The sequence below is a fragment of the Eucyclogobius newberryi genome, unplaced genomic scaffold, assembly GCF_026437365.1.
Source record: "Eucyclogobius newberryi isolate DKJ021-1_F unplaced genomic scaffold, fEucNew1.0.hap1 SCAF_19, whole genome shotgun sequence".
NCBI classification, from domain to species: domain Eukaryota; kingdom Metazoa; phylum Chordata; class Actinopteri; order Gobiiformes; family Gobiidae; genus Eucyclogobius; species Eucyclogobius newberryi.
Window position 1 is genome coordinate 30,567,833 of NW_027315823.1, and position 21,162 is coordinate 30,588,994.

General features: G+C 39.0%; 1 protein-coding gene across 1 annotated transcript in view; it reads left to right on the forward strand.

Annotated features, from left to right (window-relative positions):
• Positions 1 to 3,921: 3,921 nt before the first annotated feature.
• The window catches only part of raly (RALY heterogeneous nuclear ribonucleoprotein), a 47,797-nt gene continuing 30,556 nt past the window's right edge, over positions 3,922 to 21,162 (forward strand). Inside the window, exons 1-5 of the mRNA XM_072452329.1 lie at positions 3,922 to 4,199; positions 8,352 to 8,424; positions 10,960 to 11,007; positions 14,103 to 14,260; positions 20,761 to 20,874. Coding sequence (XP_072308430.1) covers positions 3,944 to 4,199; positions 8,352 to 8,424; positions 10,960 to 11,007; positions 14,103 to 14,260; positions 20,761 to 20,874 — 649 coding nt within the window. The 5' untranslated portion in view covers positions 3,922 to 3,943. The remainder of the gene's footprint in view (positions 4,200 to 8,351; positions 8,425 to 10,959; positions 11,008 to 14,102; positions 14,261 to 20,760; positions 20,875 to 21,162) is intronic.

The following is a 21,162-nucleotide window of genomic DNA, read 5'->3' on the forward strand; positions in this document are numbered from 1 at the left end:
GCTGTGGACACGTGCTGTGGACACGTGCTCTGGACACATGCTGTAGACACGTGCTGTGGACACGTGCTCTAGACACATGCTGTGGACACGTGCTCTGGACACATGCTCTGGACACATGCTGTGGACACATGCTGTGGACACGTGCTGTGGACACGTGCTCTGGACACGTGCTCTGGACACGTGCTGTGGACACATGCTGTGGACAAATGCTCTGGACACATGCTCTGGACACATGCTCTGGACACATGCTGTGGACACATGCTCTGGACACGTGCTGTGGACACATGCTGTGGACACATGCTCTGGACACATGCTCTGGACACATGCTGTGGACACGTGCTGTGGACACGTGCTGTGGACACGTGCTGTGGACACATGCTGTGGACACGTGCCTTGGACACATGCTCTGGACACATGCTGTGGACACATGCTGTGGACACGTGCCTTGGACACATGCTGTGGACACGTGCTGTGGACACGTGCTCTGGACACGTGCTCTGGACACGTGCTGTGGACACATGCTGTGGACAAATGCTCTGGACACGTGCTGTGGACACATGCTGTGGACACATGCTCTGGACACATGCTCTGGACACGTGCTGTGGACACATGCTGTGGACACATGCTCTGGACACATGCTCTGGACACGTGCTGTGGACACATGCTGTGGACACGTGCTGTGGACACGTGCTGTGGACACGTGCTGTGGACACATGCTGTGGACACGTGCCTTGGACACATGCTGTGGACACATGCTCTGGACACGTGCTGTGGACACGTGCTGTGGACACGTGCTGTGGACACATGCTCTGGACACGTGCTGTGGACACATGCTGTGGACACATGCTCTGGACACATGCTCTGGACACCTGCTGTGGACACGTGCTGTGGACACGTGCTGTGGACACGTGCTGTGGACACGTGCTCTGGACACGTGCTCTGGACACATGCTGTGGACACGTGCTGTGGACACGTGCTGTGGACACGTGCTGTGGACACGTGCTCTGGACACGTGCTGTGGACACGTGCTGTGGACACGTGCTCTGGACACGTGCTGTGGACACGTGCTGTGGACACGTGCTGTGGACACGTGCTGTGGACACGTGCTGTGGACACGTGCTCTGGACACGTGCTGTGGACACGTACTGTGGACACGTGCTGTGGACACGTGCTGTGGACACGTGCTGTGGACACGTGCTGTGGACACGTGCTCTGGACACGTGCTCTGGACACGTGCTCTGGACACGTGCTGTGGACACGTGCTGTGGACACGTGCTGTGGACACGTGCTCTGGACACGTGCTCTGGACACGTGCTGTGGACACGTGCTGTGGACACGTGCTGTGGACACGTGCTGTGGACACGTGCTGTGGACACGTGCTGTGGACACGTGCTGTGGACACGTGCTGTGGACACATGCTGTGGACACGTGCTGTGGACACGTGCTGTGGACACGTGCTGTGGACACGTGCTGTGGACACGTGCTGTGGACACATGCTGTGGACACGTGCTGTGGACACGTGCTGTGGACACGTGCTGTGGACACGTGCTGTGGACACGTGCTGTGGACACATGCTCTGGACACGTGCTGTGGACACATGCTGTGGACACGTGCTGTGGACACGTGCTGTGGACACATGCTGTGGACACGTGCTGTGGACACGTGCTGTGGACACGTGCTGTGGACACGTGCTGTGGACACATGCTCTGCAGGGAGGAGCTGGTCATGCTCTGGTCAGAGCTGATTGTTGCTACAGATTGTGACCCACAGAAAGCTGTGAGTTAAAATTCTGGACATTAATGCATCATTTAGAATTTCCTCCAGATGTTTTTGGGGGAAAGAGCGCGTCTGATCTACATAAAGTCCTAAATACACTTTGAAATATTTCTTCTACAAATTCAATTGTCACTAAGAATATTTTTCCATTCTCAAAATGGTTTCATCACTTCTTAAAAATAAACACATTCATTTGCTTTCTTCAAATTTTAACATTATCATTTTGTGGATTGTATTTTGACATTTCCTTTCCAATTAACTGATTGAGTTTTGGAGATTTAAACCTTGAGAATCTCATGCAACACTCTGAAACTGGGGCTGCTCCGAGACAAATGGGAGGTCAAATTTAGTTTTTGTTTTTTTAAATCATATTTTAAAGAGGATTACGGTAAAATAACAGTCAATTGCAACAGAAACTGTAAAGTTGAAAGTTGTTTTTCAGAGTGCAACTGAACAAGCATTCATTCATTTAGTGTTAAAGTTTCCTGTGCTTAGTTCTGAGTTTAACCTGGTTTAAACCCAATCTTTTCTTTGTTTTGACCTGGTTTAGTTTGATGCAGTCTTTGATTCAGGGTGCATTCATGTTGTCTAAATTGAGCACATTTTGATCCTGTTTGGTCCTATTCTAGCCCTTGTTTAGTCCTGTTCTACTTTCATCTTTATGTCCCAGTTTTGATGGCGAATGTACAATGATGATTTTGTCCCAATTCAGCCCAGTTTAGCTTCTGTTCCTGGTTTGGAACTGGTTTTAATCATGACTGGATTTAATGCTGGTCTTGGTTCACTATTTGACCTGGGTTAGTCTTCAGTTTTAACCTTATGTTCAAATATGAATTATTACCCTTTGTTTTTCTCAAACAGACAAAGCTCATGGGCACAGGTCCGTGAGGTCACATATTATTTAATTATTTAATACAATAAAAATCAGACTGAGCTCCCTCTGTCACTGGGCGGGTCGGGGGAGAAAGATACTTTCTTTTTTGCTGCTTAAATTTTTTTCCAATAAAAATAGATCCTCATCCAAAGTGCTGCATCAGATGTTTTGACTGTTTCCTGGATCCGTTTCAACTAGAAATGTAAAATGAAAATACAGATCTGAACTCTAGCATCTCTATATTCTCTTTTCAGATCTGGTTTTTATTTTAAATTTCTAGTTGAAACGGTAGTACCTCTATTTCTACACCGCCGGCAACCATTGTTTCTTTTCCAAATTCAATCTTGTCAGTGATTAGAGCATCATGCTTTTGTTTAAACGTTCTAGCGAAGGGGAAAATCCCGCTGACCCCGGGCACGGTCAGGAGTCAAAGATGGCCCCCAGAGTCAGTGGAGGAGCTCATTAGCGTTACGGTTTAGCCTTTAGCGTACAGTACATCCAGTTGCCCTCTGGGTGTAATGTGAGACCTCTCACAGAGAGAGCTGAAGCTAAACATTAAAAAACTAAACAGCTTTTTACGAAAACAGGAAGATTTTCAAGTCCATGGTCTGAAAATAGGCAAAAATAGCCACAAAATCTGACTGTATTGACTGCCTTTTTGATGAACAAGAGCAGCGAAAATGCAGATTTTTTTCACTGCAACTATCCAGTTATTTGAATAAATCCATGCTCCATCACTGCTCCTGACAGGTGGCCCCAGTAGCTTTGAAGGATGGGTCAAATGCAGAAGACAATGTTCATATTGTGTACCATCATATGTGGGACAATAAAGGAATATCTTATCTCTTATCTTATTAATAATAGATTTGATTTCTAACACTTTTCATTCCAAGGAATACAGCTCTGTTGGGAGACTGTTCCAGCGGAATACAGCAAAAAGCTTTAACCCTAACTCATAGTAGAGAGTCTAGACCTGGAGAAGCTGGACAATCTGAGGCTAGAAGATGGTGGCACTGTTTTGGATATATTGTAGACTGTAGTTGTCCAGTCTTGAGGAGATAAAGGCATGGACACGTTTCTCTGCGTCAGGACGGGACAGAAGCGGGGTTTGGAAATGTTTTTTTTTCTCTTTGACAGATGTTTAATGTGCTTGTTGAAGGTCAGCAGTGTGAGACGTCACGACATAATGTCTTGGCCGACTGTCCCGAGGAACACCACACTATATACTGTAATATATTCTTGTCTTTCAGATTTTGTCCACTATCACAGTCATCATTCTATCCCAAAACAAGGATGTCTCTCAAGGTCCAAACCAGTAACATCACCAACAAAACCGACCCCAAGTCTCGAAACTCCCGCGTTTTCATCGGGAACCTGAACACGGCGGTGGTGAACAAGTCGGACGTGGAGTTGATCTTCTCCAAGTACGGCAGAGTGCTGGGCTGCTCCGTGCACAAAGGATATGCATTTGTCCAGTATGCCAGTGAACGCCATGCCAGGGCAGCGGTGATGGCCGAGAACGGACACGTGCTGGCCGGGCAGACGCTAGGTGAGTGTGACGCAGACCTGGCATCGCACTTACGATCAGAAGAGTAGCATCATGTGGCTCTCTCCACTGCTGTCCTCTGTTTTCAGAACCCTCACAGACTATTTGCAGGATTTTAAATATTCTTAAAATCCACTCGTTTGTTGCACATTTCTCACATGTTTCAGAAAGAGACCATAAAACAACCACTAAACAACGTTTCAGGAACATCTACTTACGCTTTAGGCTGCTTCTGATTGGTCACACAGTCGATCTCTATTTTAGTCATTCCTCGCCTCGTGCCATTTACTTCCCAAAACTATTATTTTGCAGTTTTCTGAGACGAGGGCCATATCTGCGACTCGATGATGAGAGTCAAACACACGACTCAAATCTCCACATACATAGGCTTTGTTTGTTTAAAACACACATTGCTGTGTTTGTATTATAAAACATTCAACTTAAAGGTGTAAAATCTTGTAATATCTAGTAAAGTTACCAGATCAAGGGAAACAGTTTCCAGAAAAGTAGCCGGATCCTGTTTATGATTGTTCTGGCTCAAATCAAGCCCTGATTCCATGGCATTAAACACTATCTCCACAGAACATGTTCAGACATATAGTTTTACCTTTATATTTCTATTGAATCATACTGTTGCTTTAAGAGTGTATTTTTTCACGGTTTGATTTTAATTTAACCTGGTTTGTTTCCATAAACATATACGCTAAATTGTACTGCGATTGATTCCCACATGTTCGTGTTGCCCTGTATTGTCCTGCGACTGAGGCACCAGTGCTCTGAGAATTCCTGTTTTCACCTACCCCCTATCCCCGCCCACATCAATGAATTTAGTTGGGATTATTTGAAAAATGAAGACTACAAGTGACATATGTAGCGTTAAAAAAGTCACATGGTCACTTGATTTAAATAATAATACAATGACAATCTGCTGCTTGTTACAGGGAAATGTCCCAATGAAGAGGCTGTGAATATATTCCACATTTAGAAGCTCTGCAGCGTCTCACGGAATGTATTTGTCCCACTGACACTTTTTCCATCCAAATCCTAATATATGTAAATGCATATGAGTATATGATGGCATGTATGCAAGTAGCTGTGTGTTTGTTTGTTTGTTTGTTTGTTTGTATGTATGTGTATATGTATGTGTATATATGTGTATGTGTGTATGGATGTATGTATGTGTCTATATGTATATGTGTGTATGTTACATACACACATACATTGTATTTGTGTGTATGTATGTGTATAATATGTGTGTATGTGTATGTATGTGTATAATATGTGTGTATGTGTGTATGTTTGTGTATATATGTGTGTATGTGTATATGTATGTGTGTATGTATGTGTATATATGTGTATGTGTGTATGTGTGTACATGTATGTGTGTGTGTGTATATATGTATATATACTCACACACATAGTGGGAAATGCACTGAATTGAATTGAGTTGAATGAAAGCTTATCAGTTCTGCAGTTTTCAACAGGACGTCCATGGACTTATCTGTGGTAGTGCGTCTTTTTTGGATCGATAATGCGGTTTATGATTAACACAATGTAAAATAAAATTCGACTAATGTCGTAGTTCAATACTAAGTACCCAAACAAAGCATTGTATGTCTCCTTCAGACCACTTCATTACCACTTCCAGACAGTGTCCCTCTTAGTCTTTGTCCTGTACTGTGGTGTGTTCAGGGACCAGGTCAAAGTCAGTGAAGGGCACATGCAGCTTTGATCCCAGAGGTAAGAGGAGTGTTCTCCACGTGTTGTGTCAGATCAATACCGCAGTCTCCTTCACACTGCACTAACTCCTTCAATATGTATCCAGCCGTATGTTCTGTCTGAACTATTGACGCCTGGACCAACCCACTCAACTCCCAATTTAAATTATTAGAAGCTTTCACTTTTATTCTATTCCTGGATTTGCATGTTCTTATTGTGTCGGTGGCTCAAGACACCACAAACAAAACTCTTTTTACGTTTGCTCTCTTTTCACGTGGAAACAACATTTCCTGCTCCGGATTTCATTATTTCATTGAATTCCGCAGATTGATATCCTCCTGTTCGAAGGATCGAACAGGAGGATTTGTATGGATTTCATTCCAAGTCTGATTCATTAAAGTTTTAACTTCACAATTACGTGAAATTAGATGTTTTACAGAAATCTCAAGTTACATCCAGTTTTACTCAAATACCAAATAAGATATTAAAAATCCCAACTGTCGTTTGTTTGTGTCTCACATGTCATCAAAATGAAGTAAGACGTTAATAAGTCAAAACATGGAATATGCACTTTAACTTGTATATTTCGGGACAAAAATTGGACTCATTCTCTTAATTGTAAAAAGCTTTCGACGCAGAAGAGTTTTGTAAAAATGTTGCAACAATGACCTCTAGTGGTGGGATAATGTAAGTACTGACCGCGGCATTTCATGGTTTGGATTAGGTTTCTGGATTATGCATCATGATTTACTTTTTAAATTGTTATTCTTAGGACTGGGAGGCACGACAAAATATAAATATATTTTATTCATATAGATAATTCATTTGTTTATTTTTTGTCTTCTGAAAACAGATAAAAATACCTTTCACGATTCATTTCCCAAACAAACATTACTGACTTTTAATCACTTGCTAGTCCCACAGCACTTAAAGCTTTACATATACTTTAAAAATACTTTAAAAATGTATTTTTAAAACTCAATTTTTTATATTTTATTTGTTTGTTTGACATGGTCAGTACAATTAGACATTGCCACCCGTAAGTGACCGATGTCATGTACATAAGGCTAGACACAATGTTTAGCCTCTGTTCTTGGTTTGGCTATTAAAGCATCACAGCATCAAGTATTGGATCTTAATTACATGATTATCATGTCTGATTTACAAGGTCCTACACTCCACAACTGAAGGAGTATTAAATGTAAAGATATGTCAGAAAGAGCCATGACCAGAGGTAACCTGGTGACACCTAAACCTGTGGGATAGTCTTTATTCTATTAACACTCAAATGAAGAACTGGTCAAAGCAAACGTGCACTCATTATATTGGTTTTCTATGTACATATGACATATTTAGCACATACTAGCATGTATGGTATGTTTTACATGAACTGTCCTAATCAAATCAAAAGAATAGATTCATCATTACCATTAAGAACATTAAAACGTCCAATATTTTCTTATAAAGCTGTGTTGCCAGGTCTGTGGTTTTCCCACTGAATTGGGCGCCTTTTGAGAGCTGCTGAAGCCTGGCAACCCAGCTCCAAAGTCTGAGCTCTGCTCTGAACCACATGTTTTTACTGACAGACTATTCAAGCTGAGCACTGACCATTAGATCAATGGCACAGCCCTCATTATAATTCATTATTCATTCTAAGAACCCTATAGAAAAATGAAGTAACGACACAATCCCCCTGCTCCTCTGTCAACAGAAACTGCACAATTCCGAAAAGACCCTCGACCTTTTCATTTTGAATCCTCAGACAGCGGAATCAGCTCAGTCAGAAATGACCTTAATCATTCAACTCAAAACTTGAAAAAGCATCTTAGACAAACCTACACTACATTGCAGTCTCCTCTAGTGAGAGCTTAGGTTCTTATTCAACGTCAATTCATTGAATTTATTTGGGTGAACTTAAAGGAGACGTATTATGCATTTTTCAGGGGCTCATTATTGAACTATAACAGAAGTAGATCATCATTTTACCTTTTGTTCATTGTAAACCTCAACATTGATCTAAAACGGCTGTGCAACAGAAACAGGCTCAATGACTTCCTGTTAAAAAACTGCAGAACTGATGAGCCCCGCCTCTTCATAGTAATTAACCCCGCCTCTTCATAGTGACATTTCGCTGTAACGACCGTCATCACCACCAGCAGACTGTCATCTACATTCATTTTGGAAAATTCCAACAGTACAGGGATGTGGGCGGGGATAGGGGGTAGGTGAAAACCAGAATTTTCTGAGCACCCGAGCCTCAGTTGCACCACCGGATTAACTCAAACTAATGATGAGGAAACACTGTTGTGACAAGGTTAAAAGCTCCAGAGACATTAGAAAACTCTCAAAATCCAAAATGTTGTACTTAAAATGTTACAATACTGATAATGTACATTTTGTTGATGAACCGTGTGAGTTTTGTGTCTGTCGCTGCAGACATCAACATGGCAGGAGAGCCCAGACCCAGCAAAGCCAAAGCACTGAAGAGGAGCGCTCCTTCTGTCTGCAGGTGAACCACCACCTCACGTGTTCGTGTGGGACCTTTATTACAGCCACTGCAACAACAACAGTTCAATGACTGGAAATGACAGTTTTTTCATGGTGGAACTTGATTATTGTGCTTGAGTTGAGATGTTTCGTCTCGTTAGAATCGAGATTATGTAGATCGGCAGTCCCCAAGCTTTGTTCTCGTGAGGACCTGTCCAATCAGAGGCTTTGTTTCCAGGGACCGGTTGAAGGGGGCGCGGCCATGTCTCCTATTGTCCGCTAACATCAGTTGTGTATAACCTCGATACATTATAATAGAGCAGCAACTAACGATTCATTAAGTAGTCAACTAGATTATATATTTTATTTAGTCAGACTAGTCCAACGTATATTTCTATTGTATATTGAGACATTTTAATGGTCTCATTTTTTATTTTAAATTTCGCTTTTTTTTACTTTTAAATTAATATTACAGCTGTCTTTGTTATACATTGTATATTTGAATGTGTTTTGGAGTCTGTATAGTCCAGGGAACCATTACAATGGTCAAAATACGATGACATCACACACTACACTACATTATGTTCTATGGTCGATTCTTATTTCTGATCAAAATATCTCGTATCCTTGTCGTATATTGTCATTTATTCCTATTGCATTCATCAAAAATCTTGCAAAAATATTTGTTTAACTTACCAGAACATTTTTTTATATTCAAAAACGTTCCAATTGTGCTTGTTCAAATAGTCAACACTATGAAACTCCAGATTAATATGCTGTATGTAAGTCTTTATAAGAAAGGCTCGATTTCATTTTCTTTTAATTTTTGTTTTGCTGTGCACTCCCCTCTGTCTCCAGTAGAGGGTGACATAGACCAAACAAATTGTTGTGTGCGACCATAAATCAGGCTTTTAACTGTTAAAATGTCGATGTTTGACCTGGTTTATGCTTCTTATTTCTGTATTTACTGGGCTTATCCACATAAAACTAAAAAATGACATGAAAATCAGGTTTCTCTGTCAAAACAAATTAACTTGAATTAAAATAAGTATAATATATATATAAAATATTGTAAGCTGAACAAACATACAGCCATTAACTTAATATAGCTTAGTTTTCATGATAAGGAATGAATTGTTCCTTCAATTGGGCAAACAGAACAAGAGGAGTTGATCTTATGAAGGGGAAGTGCAGGACATACGTTTCTTACTTGATTTATCTGATTTGATATGGTAATTACATTGGACGAACTAGATGCAATGTTTCAAGGCTTTTTAGAACAATTCAATACAAAAAATTAATAAATGTACGACAATAACAACATGAGATTCACTCATGTTTGTAGCTCTGTCCTGATTTATTTTTTAATGAAAAAAAAAAAGACACACAAGACAAAAAAAAGGAAAAAAAGAAACATACTTACAAGGCTGCTGCCAGAGAAAACAGATTGGGTCATAAGAAAAATAAAAATAGAGCATCCTATGAAAAGAAATGTTAAGGCACAACATTTTCTAAATAATTGTCCCATTTTTTTAGATTTAGATTCTTTTAAATGTGTGTTTCCATGTCGACTCCGTGTGTCAGTTCTGGTGTCGGTCCAGTTCTTAGTCGTCGGTGCGGTTTGTGTCGCCTAAAGCATGTTCCAGAGGTATCCATCTATATTGTCCATGGCAGGGGTTTTGAGGCCCAGGTAAACTCTGTCCTGATTTCAGCCACAGTTTCAGACGTTTGTTAAAGATGTTCAGGTCAGTCAGAAGTTTTAAGTCAGCGGGAAGAGATCTCCACAGGCTAATGGAGAAACTGGACAGAGGCTCTGAGGTTAGAGCTGAGAAAGCACATTATTATGCATTATGATTCACTGCCTGTCCGAAAAGAAAGATCAGTAGGTCCAGTACAGCAGGTCCTCTCCTCCTGCTGGAGAACTGCTGTAGGTGATGATATTTCAGCTGCAACACAGTATTTAAACCCGACTGATTCTCATTTCTGAAACAACCATGTGGAAAGACAAATCCCGTGGTCATGGAAAAGATGTCAGTGTGTTTGAGAAGGGTCAAATCATTGGCATCGAGCAGAGAAAACATCTAAAGAGAAGCAGAGACTAATCTACTGCAGATCTGAACTCCAGTGAGAGTGTTTGGGACGAGCAGTGGTCACTCTCTCACATCATCAATACAAGATCAGTGTCAAAGATAACGCAAAACACTGGATTGAAATACATCTTTTAATAACGCTATTTAAAAGTGAGCGTGTGCCCCTTGTTTTCCTGCTGTGACTTTTTTTCTTGACAGGCAGTGTAGGTTGCTCTAATTTATGGCTGAAACAAATAAATGCAAAAATTATATTAAAATCGAAATATTCAACAACCAATTCAGCAGTCGATTGATCTTTTCCCTGAACTACACACTTTAAGAGATCTCACAGCTCAGACAAATTAGACCAAAATGACACAAGAGAGGTCAGGCTAAGGCTTAAGTGCAAATGTTGTGTCGTGGCTTCAGCTTTGTTGTTTAAATCCATGTGTTTTTACTTGTTGTGTGTTTTTTGTGTTTGTGTGCAGTGGATATGAGCTGGACTATGACTTCTACAGGGACGACTTCTACGACAGGTGAGACATCGCGCGCACCCACTCCCACTGAGGCTGGGATTATCCCCCCAAAAACTATTCTAAATACAACAATATCATTCAAAAATAATAATAATAATAATAGTTGCAATAAATACACAGCAGAATTAAACATTTTAGTAGTTAGTTTGTATCTATAATAATTCACACACATTATTTATTTAACCTTCTACAGTTCAAAGAATAACAAAATGTCCCCCAATTGTGCAAGGGGAAAATACCTATGATAAATATTGACGGTCTACCCCGAATTTGTATTTTTATTTATTTTATTTTATTTGTTTTATTTATTGTATCTGTTTTATTTATTTTATCTATTTTATTTATTGTATTTATTTTATTTATTTTATTTATTTTATTTATTTTATTTATTTTATTTATTTTATTTATTTTATTTATTTTATTTATTTTATTTATTTTATTTATTTAATTTATTTAATTTATTTTATTTATTTTATTTATTCATCTATTAGAGCCCAATTAGCTTCCACAAGTGGTCACTAGTCTTCCCGGGGTCCATTTGGCTAAAAATCAGAACACATTATACATAATCACACTGGCCTTTTTATATATATAACATTGTGTCAAGATAATAACTCATAAAAACTTCAACAATTCAATACTGTTCATTCATACATTATTTTTTTTTAGAGTCCTATTAAAAGAATATCTGTTGCTTACTTGCCTTTTACTCACAGACAGCTGATTCCAAGCGGGGAGGATATAAACAATGCAGCTCTCCTCCCCTAGCCCCGCCCACTGCCCTGTACTTAGTTGCGATTATTGTAAAACTGAAGACTCTTGAGTGACACATGAGAGTTCTAAAATGTGGCCACTTTTCAGAAATTAAAAACATGTACATGACGATCTGCTGCTTGTTACAGTGAAATGTCACTATGAAGAGGCGGTTCTCAGGAAGTCAAAGGAACTGTTACTGTTTCTGAGCCATTTTAGATCAATATTGTGTTTTACAATGAACAAAATGTAAAATGATGATCTTCTTGCTCTTGGAAAAAAGAAAAAAGCACAATATCTCCCCTTTAAATCATTTTTACAATTATTTCACTAGTTGAGAGTTTACAGTGTATTGTTTTCATTTAGTCTTTACATTATGTATAATGTTTAAGCCAGAGGTCAGAATATATCTTGTTTATAATAATAGACTAACAATGTGTCCAAATCTCACTGAACCAATTCATCTGCAAGAAAATGTCCATAAACTTCCCTTTCACAATCTTAACTCCCACTTGATAATAACAAATTTGAGAAATATCCTCATAAAAGGCCGAAATAAAAGTCATAAACAGCAGTAACGTTTGCGACACTGTTTCAAACTAAACTTGACTCTTAGATCAGTGGAAACAAGCGTCAAGCATTTGGGTCATTTCTGAGAAGAGGATTTGGAGGGAGGATCGCGAGCGTTGTTTCTTGGGGTTTGACCTGATCCTGGTTTGACAGCGATGGTAAATTATCCTAATCTCCACTTGGACTGCTCTATAGACTTTAACAGAAAGCAGTAAATCCTAAAAAGTTGAATATGGATTTCTCTAGAAAGAAAAAGGCGCTTGTGAGTGCATTGAGTTTAGGAACAAAAATGCTTGTTTAAGTTATGAAAAGTATTAATAAGGATGATATTTTTAGTGTATAACGTAAAAAAGTAAATTAAATCAAATGCGGTAGATGTGTATGTTGTTGCTGATGTATTCCAATAGAATATTATGTTGAAAAGCATATTAATAATGTAAATAATGCATGTGATAAAAAGGTATGATCCATGAAATGTCAGGGTCAGTTGTTCTTATTGTTATAATGTTTTTTCTGTAAAAACGTGCTTTAAAATTAATTTGTACAAGTGATTGATTTTTACTTAGTATTAAGATGTAAAATTAATGAGTTGTAAATATAAGGTCTAGAAAAGCACATTATTACATCACCATGACCCACTGTTTATGTCCCACGTGACAATCAGCCCCGGTCTCCCCTAAAAAAACTGGTGAAGATTTACCACTTTAAAGCTGTAAAAGTAGGACACGTCATGCAATTTGTTGAGACAAAGAGGAATGAAAGAGAATGACAAAGAGAAGTTGGTGATTAGATTTAGATTTGTAAAAATTAAAAAAATGTCAATTCTATACAGTTTACATTCTGTTTAGGCCTATATTGAATTATCTTTATTCCAGACTAAATTTAAATTCATCAAGTATTTAACAGTTATATGTATAAAAGACAAACTGCTTTATAAAATATATATATTTTTATTATTATTATTATTATTATTATTTTGGATATTATTTCAAACTGAAAGAGAAAATCTGCTAAGTGTTGGGGTGCGTGCAGATCTAGTCAAAATAATATTATTTATTCATATTATTTATACAAGATACATTTTCAAGAGGGACCTGTTGACAATATTTAATGTAAATTAAGACCTCAAATTTAGATGAACACACCTTGACCAAAAAGGCCAACTGAGTCAGTATTTGTGACCTCCTGGAGTTCTAGTAGCATAATAAATGCCAAAAAAGGTATAAAGTAAATTAAAAAAGCTAGTAAAATAAATTGAAGGATTAAATTCAACTTTTGGTGTGTTTGTTCCAGGAAAATGTCTCTACTTTGCCTAAATGCCTGGAATTCTACAGAATGCTTAGGCAAAGTAGAGAATATTGATTATTTCCTACTTTGCCTGGCCATTTATCAACGTTGGCTGTAATACATAAAGTATATCACGTTATGAACATCAAGTGGGAGCTTCTCTCAGGTGTGAAACGTGTCAAAGAAGGACTCAAACGTGAGTCCAGCAGTTACATTACAGTTGGAATGATCGCTATTTGACGAGTCTGGTGATGATGAGCTACGTTTAAAGTCACAAATTAATCTGGAGAATTTCAAACTGTGTTTTAGTGCAGCTCAGAAAGGACCTCATAGACAGGATTCATGAAAGTCTAAATGAAGCTAAATACAACTCCATGTTTCACATAAGGGAACAATGTTATGTTTTAGTACAATGTTTTTTTTGTACAGTTTTTGTGCGTTTATTTGATAGCATGTCGCATTCACCTTCCTTCTGCCTGCTGTAGGTTGTTTGAATACCGTGGCCGCGTGTCGCCTGTTCCCCGGGTGGTCCCTGTTGTCCCGGTCAAACGTCCCAGAGCTGTGCCCGTCCTCCACCGGGTCAAAGGCATCCCAGAGAAGATCCTGAGGAAAGCGTCTCTGCACACACACAACAGACTCAAAGGTACCGCTCTACAAACCGTATAACGGATCTCAGACAAATGTCGGTGTCAAATCTATTTCTATAGCTTTTTACATCAACACCAGCTGCCCACATGTACAATTCATGGTAAAAACACAGCTCTGATCTGCAAAGGTAAATTGTTGTTCAGTTTTGGGGAGGCCACAGCAAAGGCCCTGTCTCCTCGAGTTATAAATCAAATCTGGGAACATTTAACATCGTTTAACATTATGACCTCACTGATCTGGCTGGGTCATAGGCTGATAAGCGCCGTCAGATGTACAGGGGCCACTCTATTTGGGCATTTAAAAAACACACATCAAATCTTGTGACAGCTATTTGCTTGTCCATTTTAAAAGAGCTGTCAAGAACCAACCCAAGATTCCTGAATCAGGTGTTCACATACGGAGGGAGAGGACCAAGTGCATAATTCAAGCCAGCAGAGGATTTGGGACTAAAAACAACTATTTCAGTTTTTCTTTTCGTCTTGGACAAGCCAGGTTTTTGCTTCCTGCAGCTTAATCAATCAGTAGAATCAGAGGCAGGTTTCAGGGGCAAATATATTTGAAGGTCATCAACATAAAAATGAAAGAATATATTGCCATTTTTTAAAATGGAGCCAAGTGGCAGCATATAAAGGGAAAATAGGGGAGGGCCTAAAATAGAGCCTTGTGGAACGCTTCAGCAAAGTGGTGCAGAGCTTGATTTTTGGGGCCCAAGATGTAACGAAAAACATCTGTCTCTAACATTCAATGAGAGTCAAACCAGTTTAATGCTGTGCCTTTGACTCCCGCTCTGAAGGGGACAGTAAAATACAGTGGTCAACCGTATCAAAGCTGAAAAATCACAGGACAACTAGAGTCGACTATTAAAAGATCATTTAAAACCTGTAGGAGTGTCGTTACTGTACAATGAAGTGTTTTAAAACCTAATCGAGTCCACATATTTTGACTATTCCGGTCTAACTTTGGGCTAAACTAGTTCTTGAATAGAACTATAACATTGCTACAGCTATACAGCTTTTTCTGTTTCGAACTTACCCAAAGCAGGACAGAATTGTGGGTGAAATGTTCTCTAAATTAAGCGACCTTAAAACTACAATTAATCAACAGATCGAGATCAAATCATGTGAAATTGTCAATTATTTGGGAGGGTTTTTTGAATCGAGAGGTCCACAGTCGATCTCTGTGGTTTTGGGCAGAGGTCAGACCTTGGAGGACAAATATTGGACTATATATAGTTCCCCTACACCAAATGTGACATAGGCTAATTGATATTTACCAATCAGATTATTAGATTAAACTTTTATTGATTGCGTTGTTGTCATTGAAATAAATTGCAATAATAGATTTTGAGAGGATAAAAAGAAAGGCGAAAAGAAATTGCACTGATAGTGAAATTAACTATAAAACATTTAATTCATCAAACATTTTATCTGTCAAAACAGTCAGTTTATGAGGGAACGCCCACTAACGGAGGTAAACAATCCAAACTGATTTTAACGTAGAAGAGCTGCTCTGTCACCCACTGTTCAACAATGTACCAAATACAGACACATAAAAACACGTTTCCATGGGAGCGTGATGCATACAGCCCTGTTTATGGGTTCGAAAGTGGCTGCGAGTGGTACTAACTCCCAGGGCAGGCTGGTCCACTTTTGGCTCCCGGAACTCTGTAGTGCGAGATGGTCTGACAAGAGAGAACGCAAAACTCAGGTGAAGAGAAAATGACAAAAAGCTCCCGAAATCACAACAGCAGTTTCCTCGAAGGGCGACAATGAAAACGGATCAAACAATGTTCATAGGGACTTGGCACAATCCTTAGACAATCGTCCTTAGACCCTTCTCGGCCAGGAAAAACTACCAAACCTCTTATATAAACTAGAAACCTCGATCCAACTCCCTCGGACGAACAGGCGGACGCGCTTCAATTGATGACCGTTGTATTTCCAGTGATGATAACTGTATTTGTTCAACTGACAGACTTAGCAAAACAAAGCTATCAGCTAAGTTAGCATCAGCTCTTTCCTGTTTATCGATGCACGGCACTGAAAAAGCAATAAACTGCCACAAACTTGGAATAACTAAACCTTTGTGAATTTCTGAGATCGACCTCTAGAAAAAAAATATATATAATTCAGGTATGATTTGGATTTTATTCATTAGGAAATAATGAGTTCTGTTTGAGTGACGTAAGCTGCTCTCGTGCCAGGACCTCTGCCTGGAAAAGCAGGGGTCAGTCGAAACGTGGCTATGGAGACGAATAAAGTGGTCCAACCGTGATGCCAGCGCCGCCTGCTGCAGTTCAACAGAAGCACTGAACAGATGTGTTTATGTCCCAGGCCTACGCTCACAGTATTATGCACGTTTTATCAAGGTATTTGGAGCAATAAAAGCAATAGATACATTTAATAACCATGCTGTGGGACAGTGGAAAAGTGACCTAATGCACCTTTAAACTTGATCACTTTTTGATTACATAGGTTTAACCCTAACCCTCTTTTTATTATTCCACTAGTCTATATTTTTTCAACCACACCACAACATTTATATTATGTAACCCTTCTCGCTCATTGTAACGCTACAGGAATTTAGTTTCATAAATGCTTTCTGACACAAAGCAATATACTTGCTCAACAGAACAGAACATAATTTTGAAGAATATTATCTTCAGCAGAACTTCTACTCTGAGCCCCAGTTTGGGTCAAAGGCGGAATTTGAATCAAGTCATTTAAAATTCTTCACAGGCATTTTGGACTTTTATGTGTATTGGAGTTGACTGTTGCCTGCTCTGCGTCCATCAAACCTCCCCAGTGTGACTTGACATAACAGTTAAATGGAGCTGATGGAGTAAAACCTTCAACCTTTGCACTGCAGCGCTGAACCTAGTCCTAGCTGAAACGTACATTTCTTTTTCAAAGATTAGAAAATGTGGGACCGAACATTTTGCCACAGTGAAATGGGATTTTAGGCCCAACGATCAAATTGCAGCAGATTTGAGGTTAAAACGTTTGACCCTCTGGTTGGTGGATCAGAAAACGTAAGTCTTAAAGCGTTGCCGTTATGAACTGCAGCTGTCCAATCGGGTCAGTGAAATGTGAACGTGCATCAACTTGGGATGGATGTCATTTAAATAAGGGCTCGGGCCATGTTTAGCCAAAATGGAGGATTTCTCTTCCATCTTGAGCTGTGTTCACAGGTGCACTACGTGGCTTTTCCTCTGACTGTTACTGCTTCGTCTGGCAAGCCTTGTTCTTCAAGGTATTTTCTTTCTTCGTAATAGAATTCTGAAAAAATGTGAAAAACTTACAAATCAGGTCGAGTCGGTTGGTAACAATACGTATATTTACAGACATCTAGATAACCCAATAATCAGATCGATGTGTGTTTACAGCACAAGAGAAATCCGAACGATTCAAAACACATGCTGTGACAGGTAAAGTGCAAATGAAATCATCATGTTTTAAATGGGATTTACTTTATTCAGTAAATATTAATCAGAGTATTGAACCAGTAAAACAGAATCCCTCTGTGATGTCATCAATAAGCAACAGTCCATCCAAAATGCAGGGACAATTTAAGATAAAATAAGATAATCCTTTATTGTCCACACATGGGGAAATTTCATTGTTGCAACGCAGGTAGATACAGGGGAAAGGACAGATAACTTATAGGAAGTTTGAAAAACACGCTCAATAGAAGATCTCTTATAAACAAAAACTCCTTATAGGCAGCATACACATTTTTTTACTTCAATATAACTAAACAAATGTGTTAAAATGTTTTATAATTGTCCAATCATAAATGTATACACATTTATATACATTTTGATATGCATTGTTGCGGAGTTACCTCTTACATCTGCTGCTCATGACCAACCAGGAAGTATAATGTCATTAAAATGATCAACTCTTTCAGCCTCAAAATGACACAATGTATCAAGGTCATAATATGATATTTGTTTGCTGCTGATGTCACAGACATGTGCATTATCTAACTTATGCATTAACGCTATTTGGTTTAAAATCAAATAATGCCCAAAGAAATGTACATTTTAACATGTTTTTCATCACATTATTTTTTTCTGTTGATTGTTGCCCAAACATCTGGTGTCCATCTTCCAATCCAAACACAGATGAGTGTTCTCACTACCTGTCACTTCTCCTCAAACCAAAGACACATGTTTCCCTGTGACAATCAAACCTATTCATACAAAAATGTTGTAGAGCAAGAGCAAATATTTGTTTGATTTGTCCTGTTTACTGTTGTTCTGGCTGGCAGATGCTAGAGCTTCTTACAGTCTGTTCCCTCAGGTCTGTAACAAGAGAAACTGCTTTTTAGTTTTGAAAAGAAAAAGTAAATACTAATTAATGTCAAATATAGACAGCGAGAGGCCGTCAGCTGTCAGACAACTTAAAGCAGATAGCAACTTACTTTGACAGCAAACATTGATTTATTAGTTTAGAATGATCCATGCCACACAGCACATGCCACAGAGGCCTATGGGCTTGTATCAGCATGTATACAAATGTACACGAAAGGATTCAAGTCTTTGAACCACACATTAGTACATATAAAGTAGTAGTAGTAGAAGTAGTAGGAGCAGCAATAGCAGCGGTTGTAGCAGCAGATGTATTCGCAGTAACGGCAGCAGAAGTAGTAGTATAGGTAGTAGTAATGCTGCCCATGATGTAAAAACACATTGCAATTGTGAAACCTTTGCATAAACTATTGATTTACCAAACGTACAAAAGTATCTTGCGAACACAAATGAAATGAAATATGTATGGGTTTATTTGCAGTGGTCCTTTCTTTTCTTTGCGCGGTGAGCCAACTCAAATTCCTAAAAGACTTGACCAATAATGTGCTATGAAGACGAAGAACAGGGCTGTTGGGCAACAAGTGCAGGCGGATTTTTGGACCTTTGCAACATGCGTGGTGTTTAAAGCTCATAAAGATATATCTTAACAGTAAAATGGCAATTTAACATACTGAATGCATAACTCACATTTTAATGAACAGCAAGTAGACATTTTTATTATGTGAAGTATTATTGACATTGTCGTAGCAGTAGAAATAGTAGAAAGTCACTATAAAACTTTATTATCTACAGCTTTAATAGCCTAAATCATACTTTATAAACTATTGTAGAAAAGATTCAGTCTATGAATCTACAATGGAATACTCTGGACGAATGAGGGATTACACCGACACGCTTTATAAACTACTGGATCACTATTAATTAAGTCTTTGTTCATGCTTTGTTAAGGCTAAATAAGGTGGTATTGACGTGAGACTAACAGAAGTAGTAGTAGAAGTTGTTGTAGTAGTAGTAGCAGTATTTGAAGGAGTATTGCTTTAGCATACATGCCACAGAGGTATTGGTATGGGGCTAATATAATGTTGGAGAAGTTGTAGTACTATTAGCAGAAATAACAATGAAATGTATTTGCTACAGATGCAGTAACTACTTTTGTGGGAAAAGAACTTCCGTAGTAGTAGTAAAAGAAGTAATACAGTAATATATACAGAAAGAGTACTGGAAATTAGCTGTTTAGTAAAAGTACAGTTACATGGCTGAAAATGTACTCAATTACAATACTGATATAATTGCACTTAAAGTGACACTGGGTAACTTTCCGGGTAACTTTGCTGACAGTAAGGACACATGTTTCAATGTGTAATAAAACATCCAAAATAATACAACAACAACAACAACAACAACAACAACAACAACAACAACAACAACACAAAAGAGCTTTTATTTTAGTCTATTTCTTGGCTAAAAAGTTACACAGTGGGGCTTTAAGTTATATGTAACTCATGTCTCTAATGACATGCCACTAACATTTTATTCGCCCATCCACGAGTGGCCGAGACCCTAGCCACTTCCAGTCTCCACTTCCTGTCTCCGCTTCCTGTCTCTGCTTCCTGTCTCCGCTTCCTGTCTCCGCTTCCTGTCTCCGCTTCCTGTCTCCGCTTCCTGTCTCCACTTCCTGCTCTGGCTGTAGACTGTGTGGAACTCGTGGCTTGTGAAGCTGAGACTCAGTAGTTTTAAACTCTGATGTCTGTTTTACTCTAATCATAAGAAGAAACAAGCTCTGCACAGAGGAAATCAGATTTTAAATTACGCCTGGAGTAAAGTTGGTGTCTGGAGGTCTGACACTAGTTTTAGCATTAATCGGGTTTTGACAATTCTCTTTTAAAAGATGAACGTAAATTCACTTAAAATTAATCCATATACAAGTCCAATAAGTTTTTGTTTCATTTTAGGGTAATTTTCTACTTGTGGGTTTGGCGTACAAACTGACCCTGATTCTTCCCAGAATTATTGATTTGACAAGAAATAAGTGGGTTAAAGCTTTATTTTTAAGTACAACATATCAAGCAGCTTGATCGTTCCCTTATATAAGATGGTGGACAAAATGGAATAAATAACAAAAAAGTCCAACGTCCCATGTTTAGTGATGCCCACTTACAGTGACTATCTTTTCTCCCTTTCAGTGGTGAGAGACAGTGAGCTCCAGGCCATCAAGATAGAACTGACCCAGATCAAGGCCAACATCGAGACTCTGCTGGGACGCCTGGACACACTGGAGGAGCACAGTGCAGGACCAGGTAAGAACAGGGTCGCAAACTCAACCTGCAGAAGCTAGGTTGTTGTCTGGGATTGCTCTAGTTGTAAGTGATTGGACAAATATTGTCTTCAAGCTGATTGGGCAAAGTATCAAAACAGAGGAACAAGCAGAGGACTAAAGAGAAGTAGTTAAAAGGGGCTGTACCGCATTCTTTCCATGTTCTTAAATTAAAATAGTTTTGTACAAATACATTGTCAAAATGAGACCACTGTGTGTACTGTGATTATTTTATTCAATCAAGGCAAGCAGCAATTGACTAATAAAATAA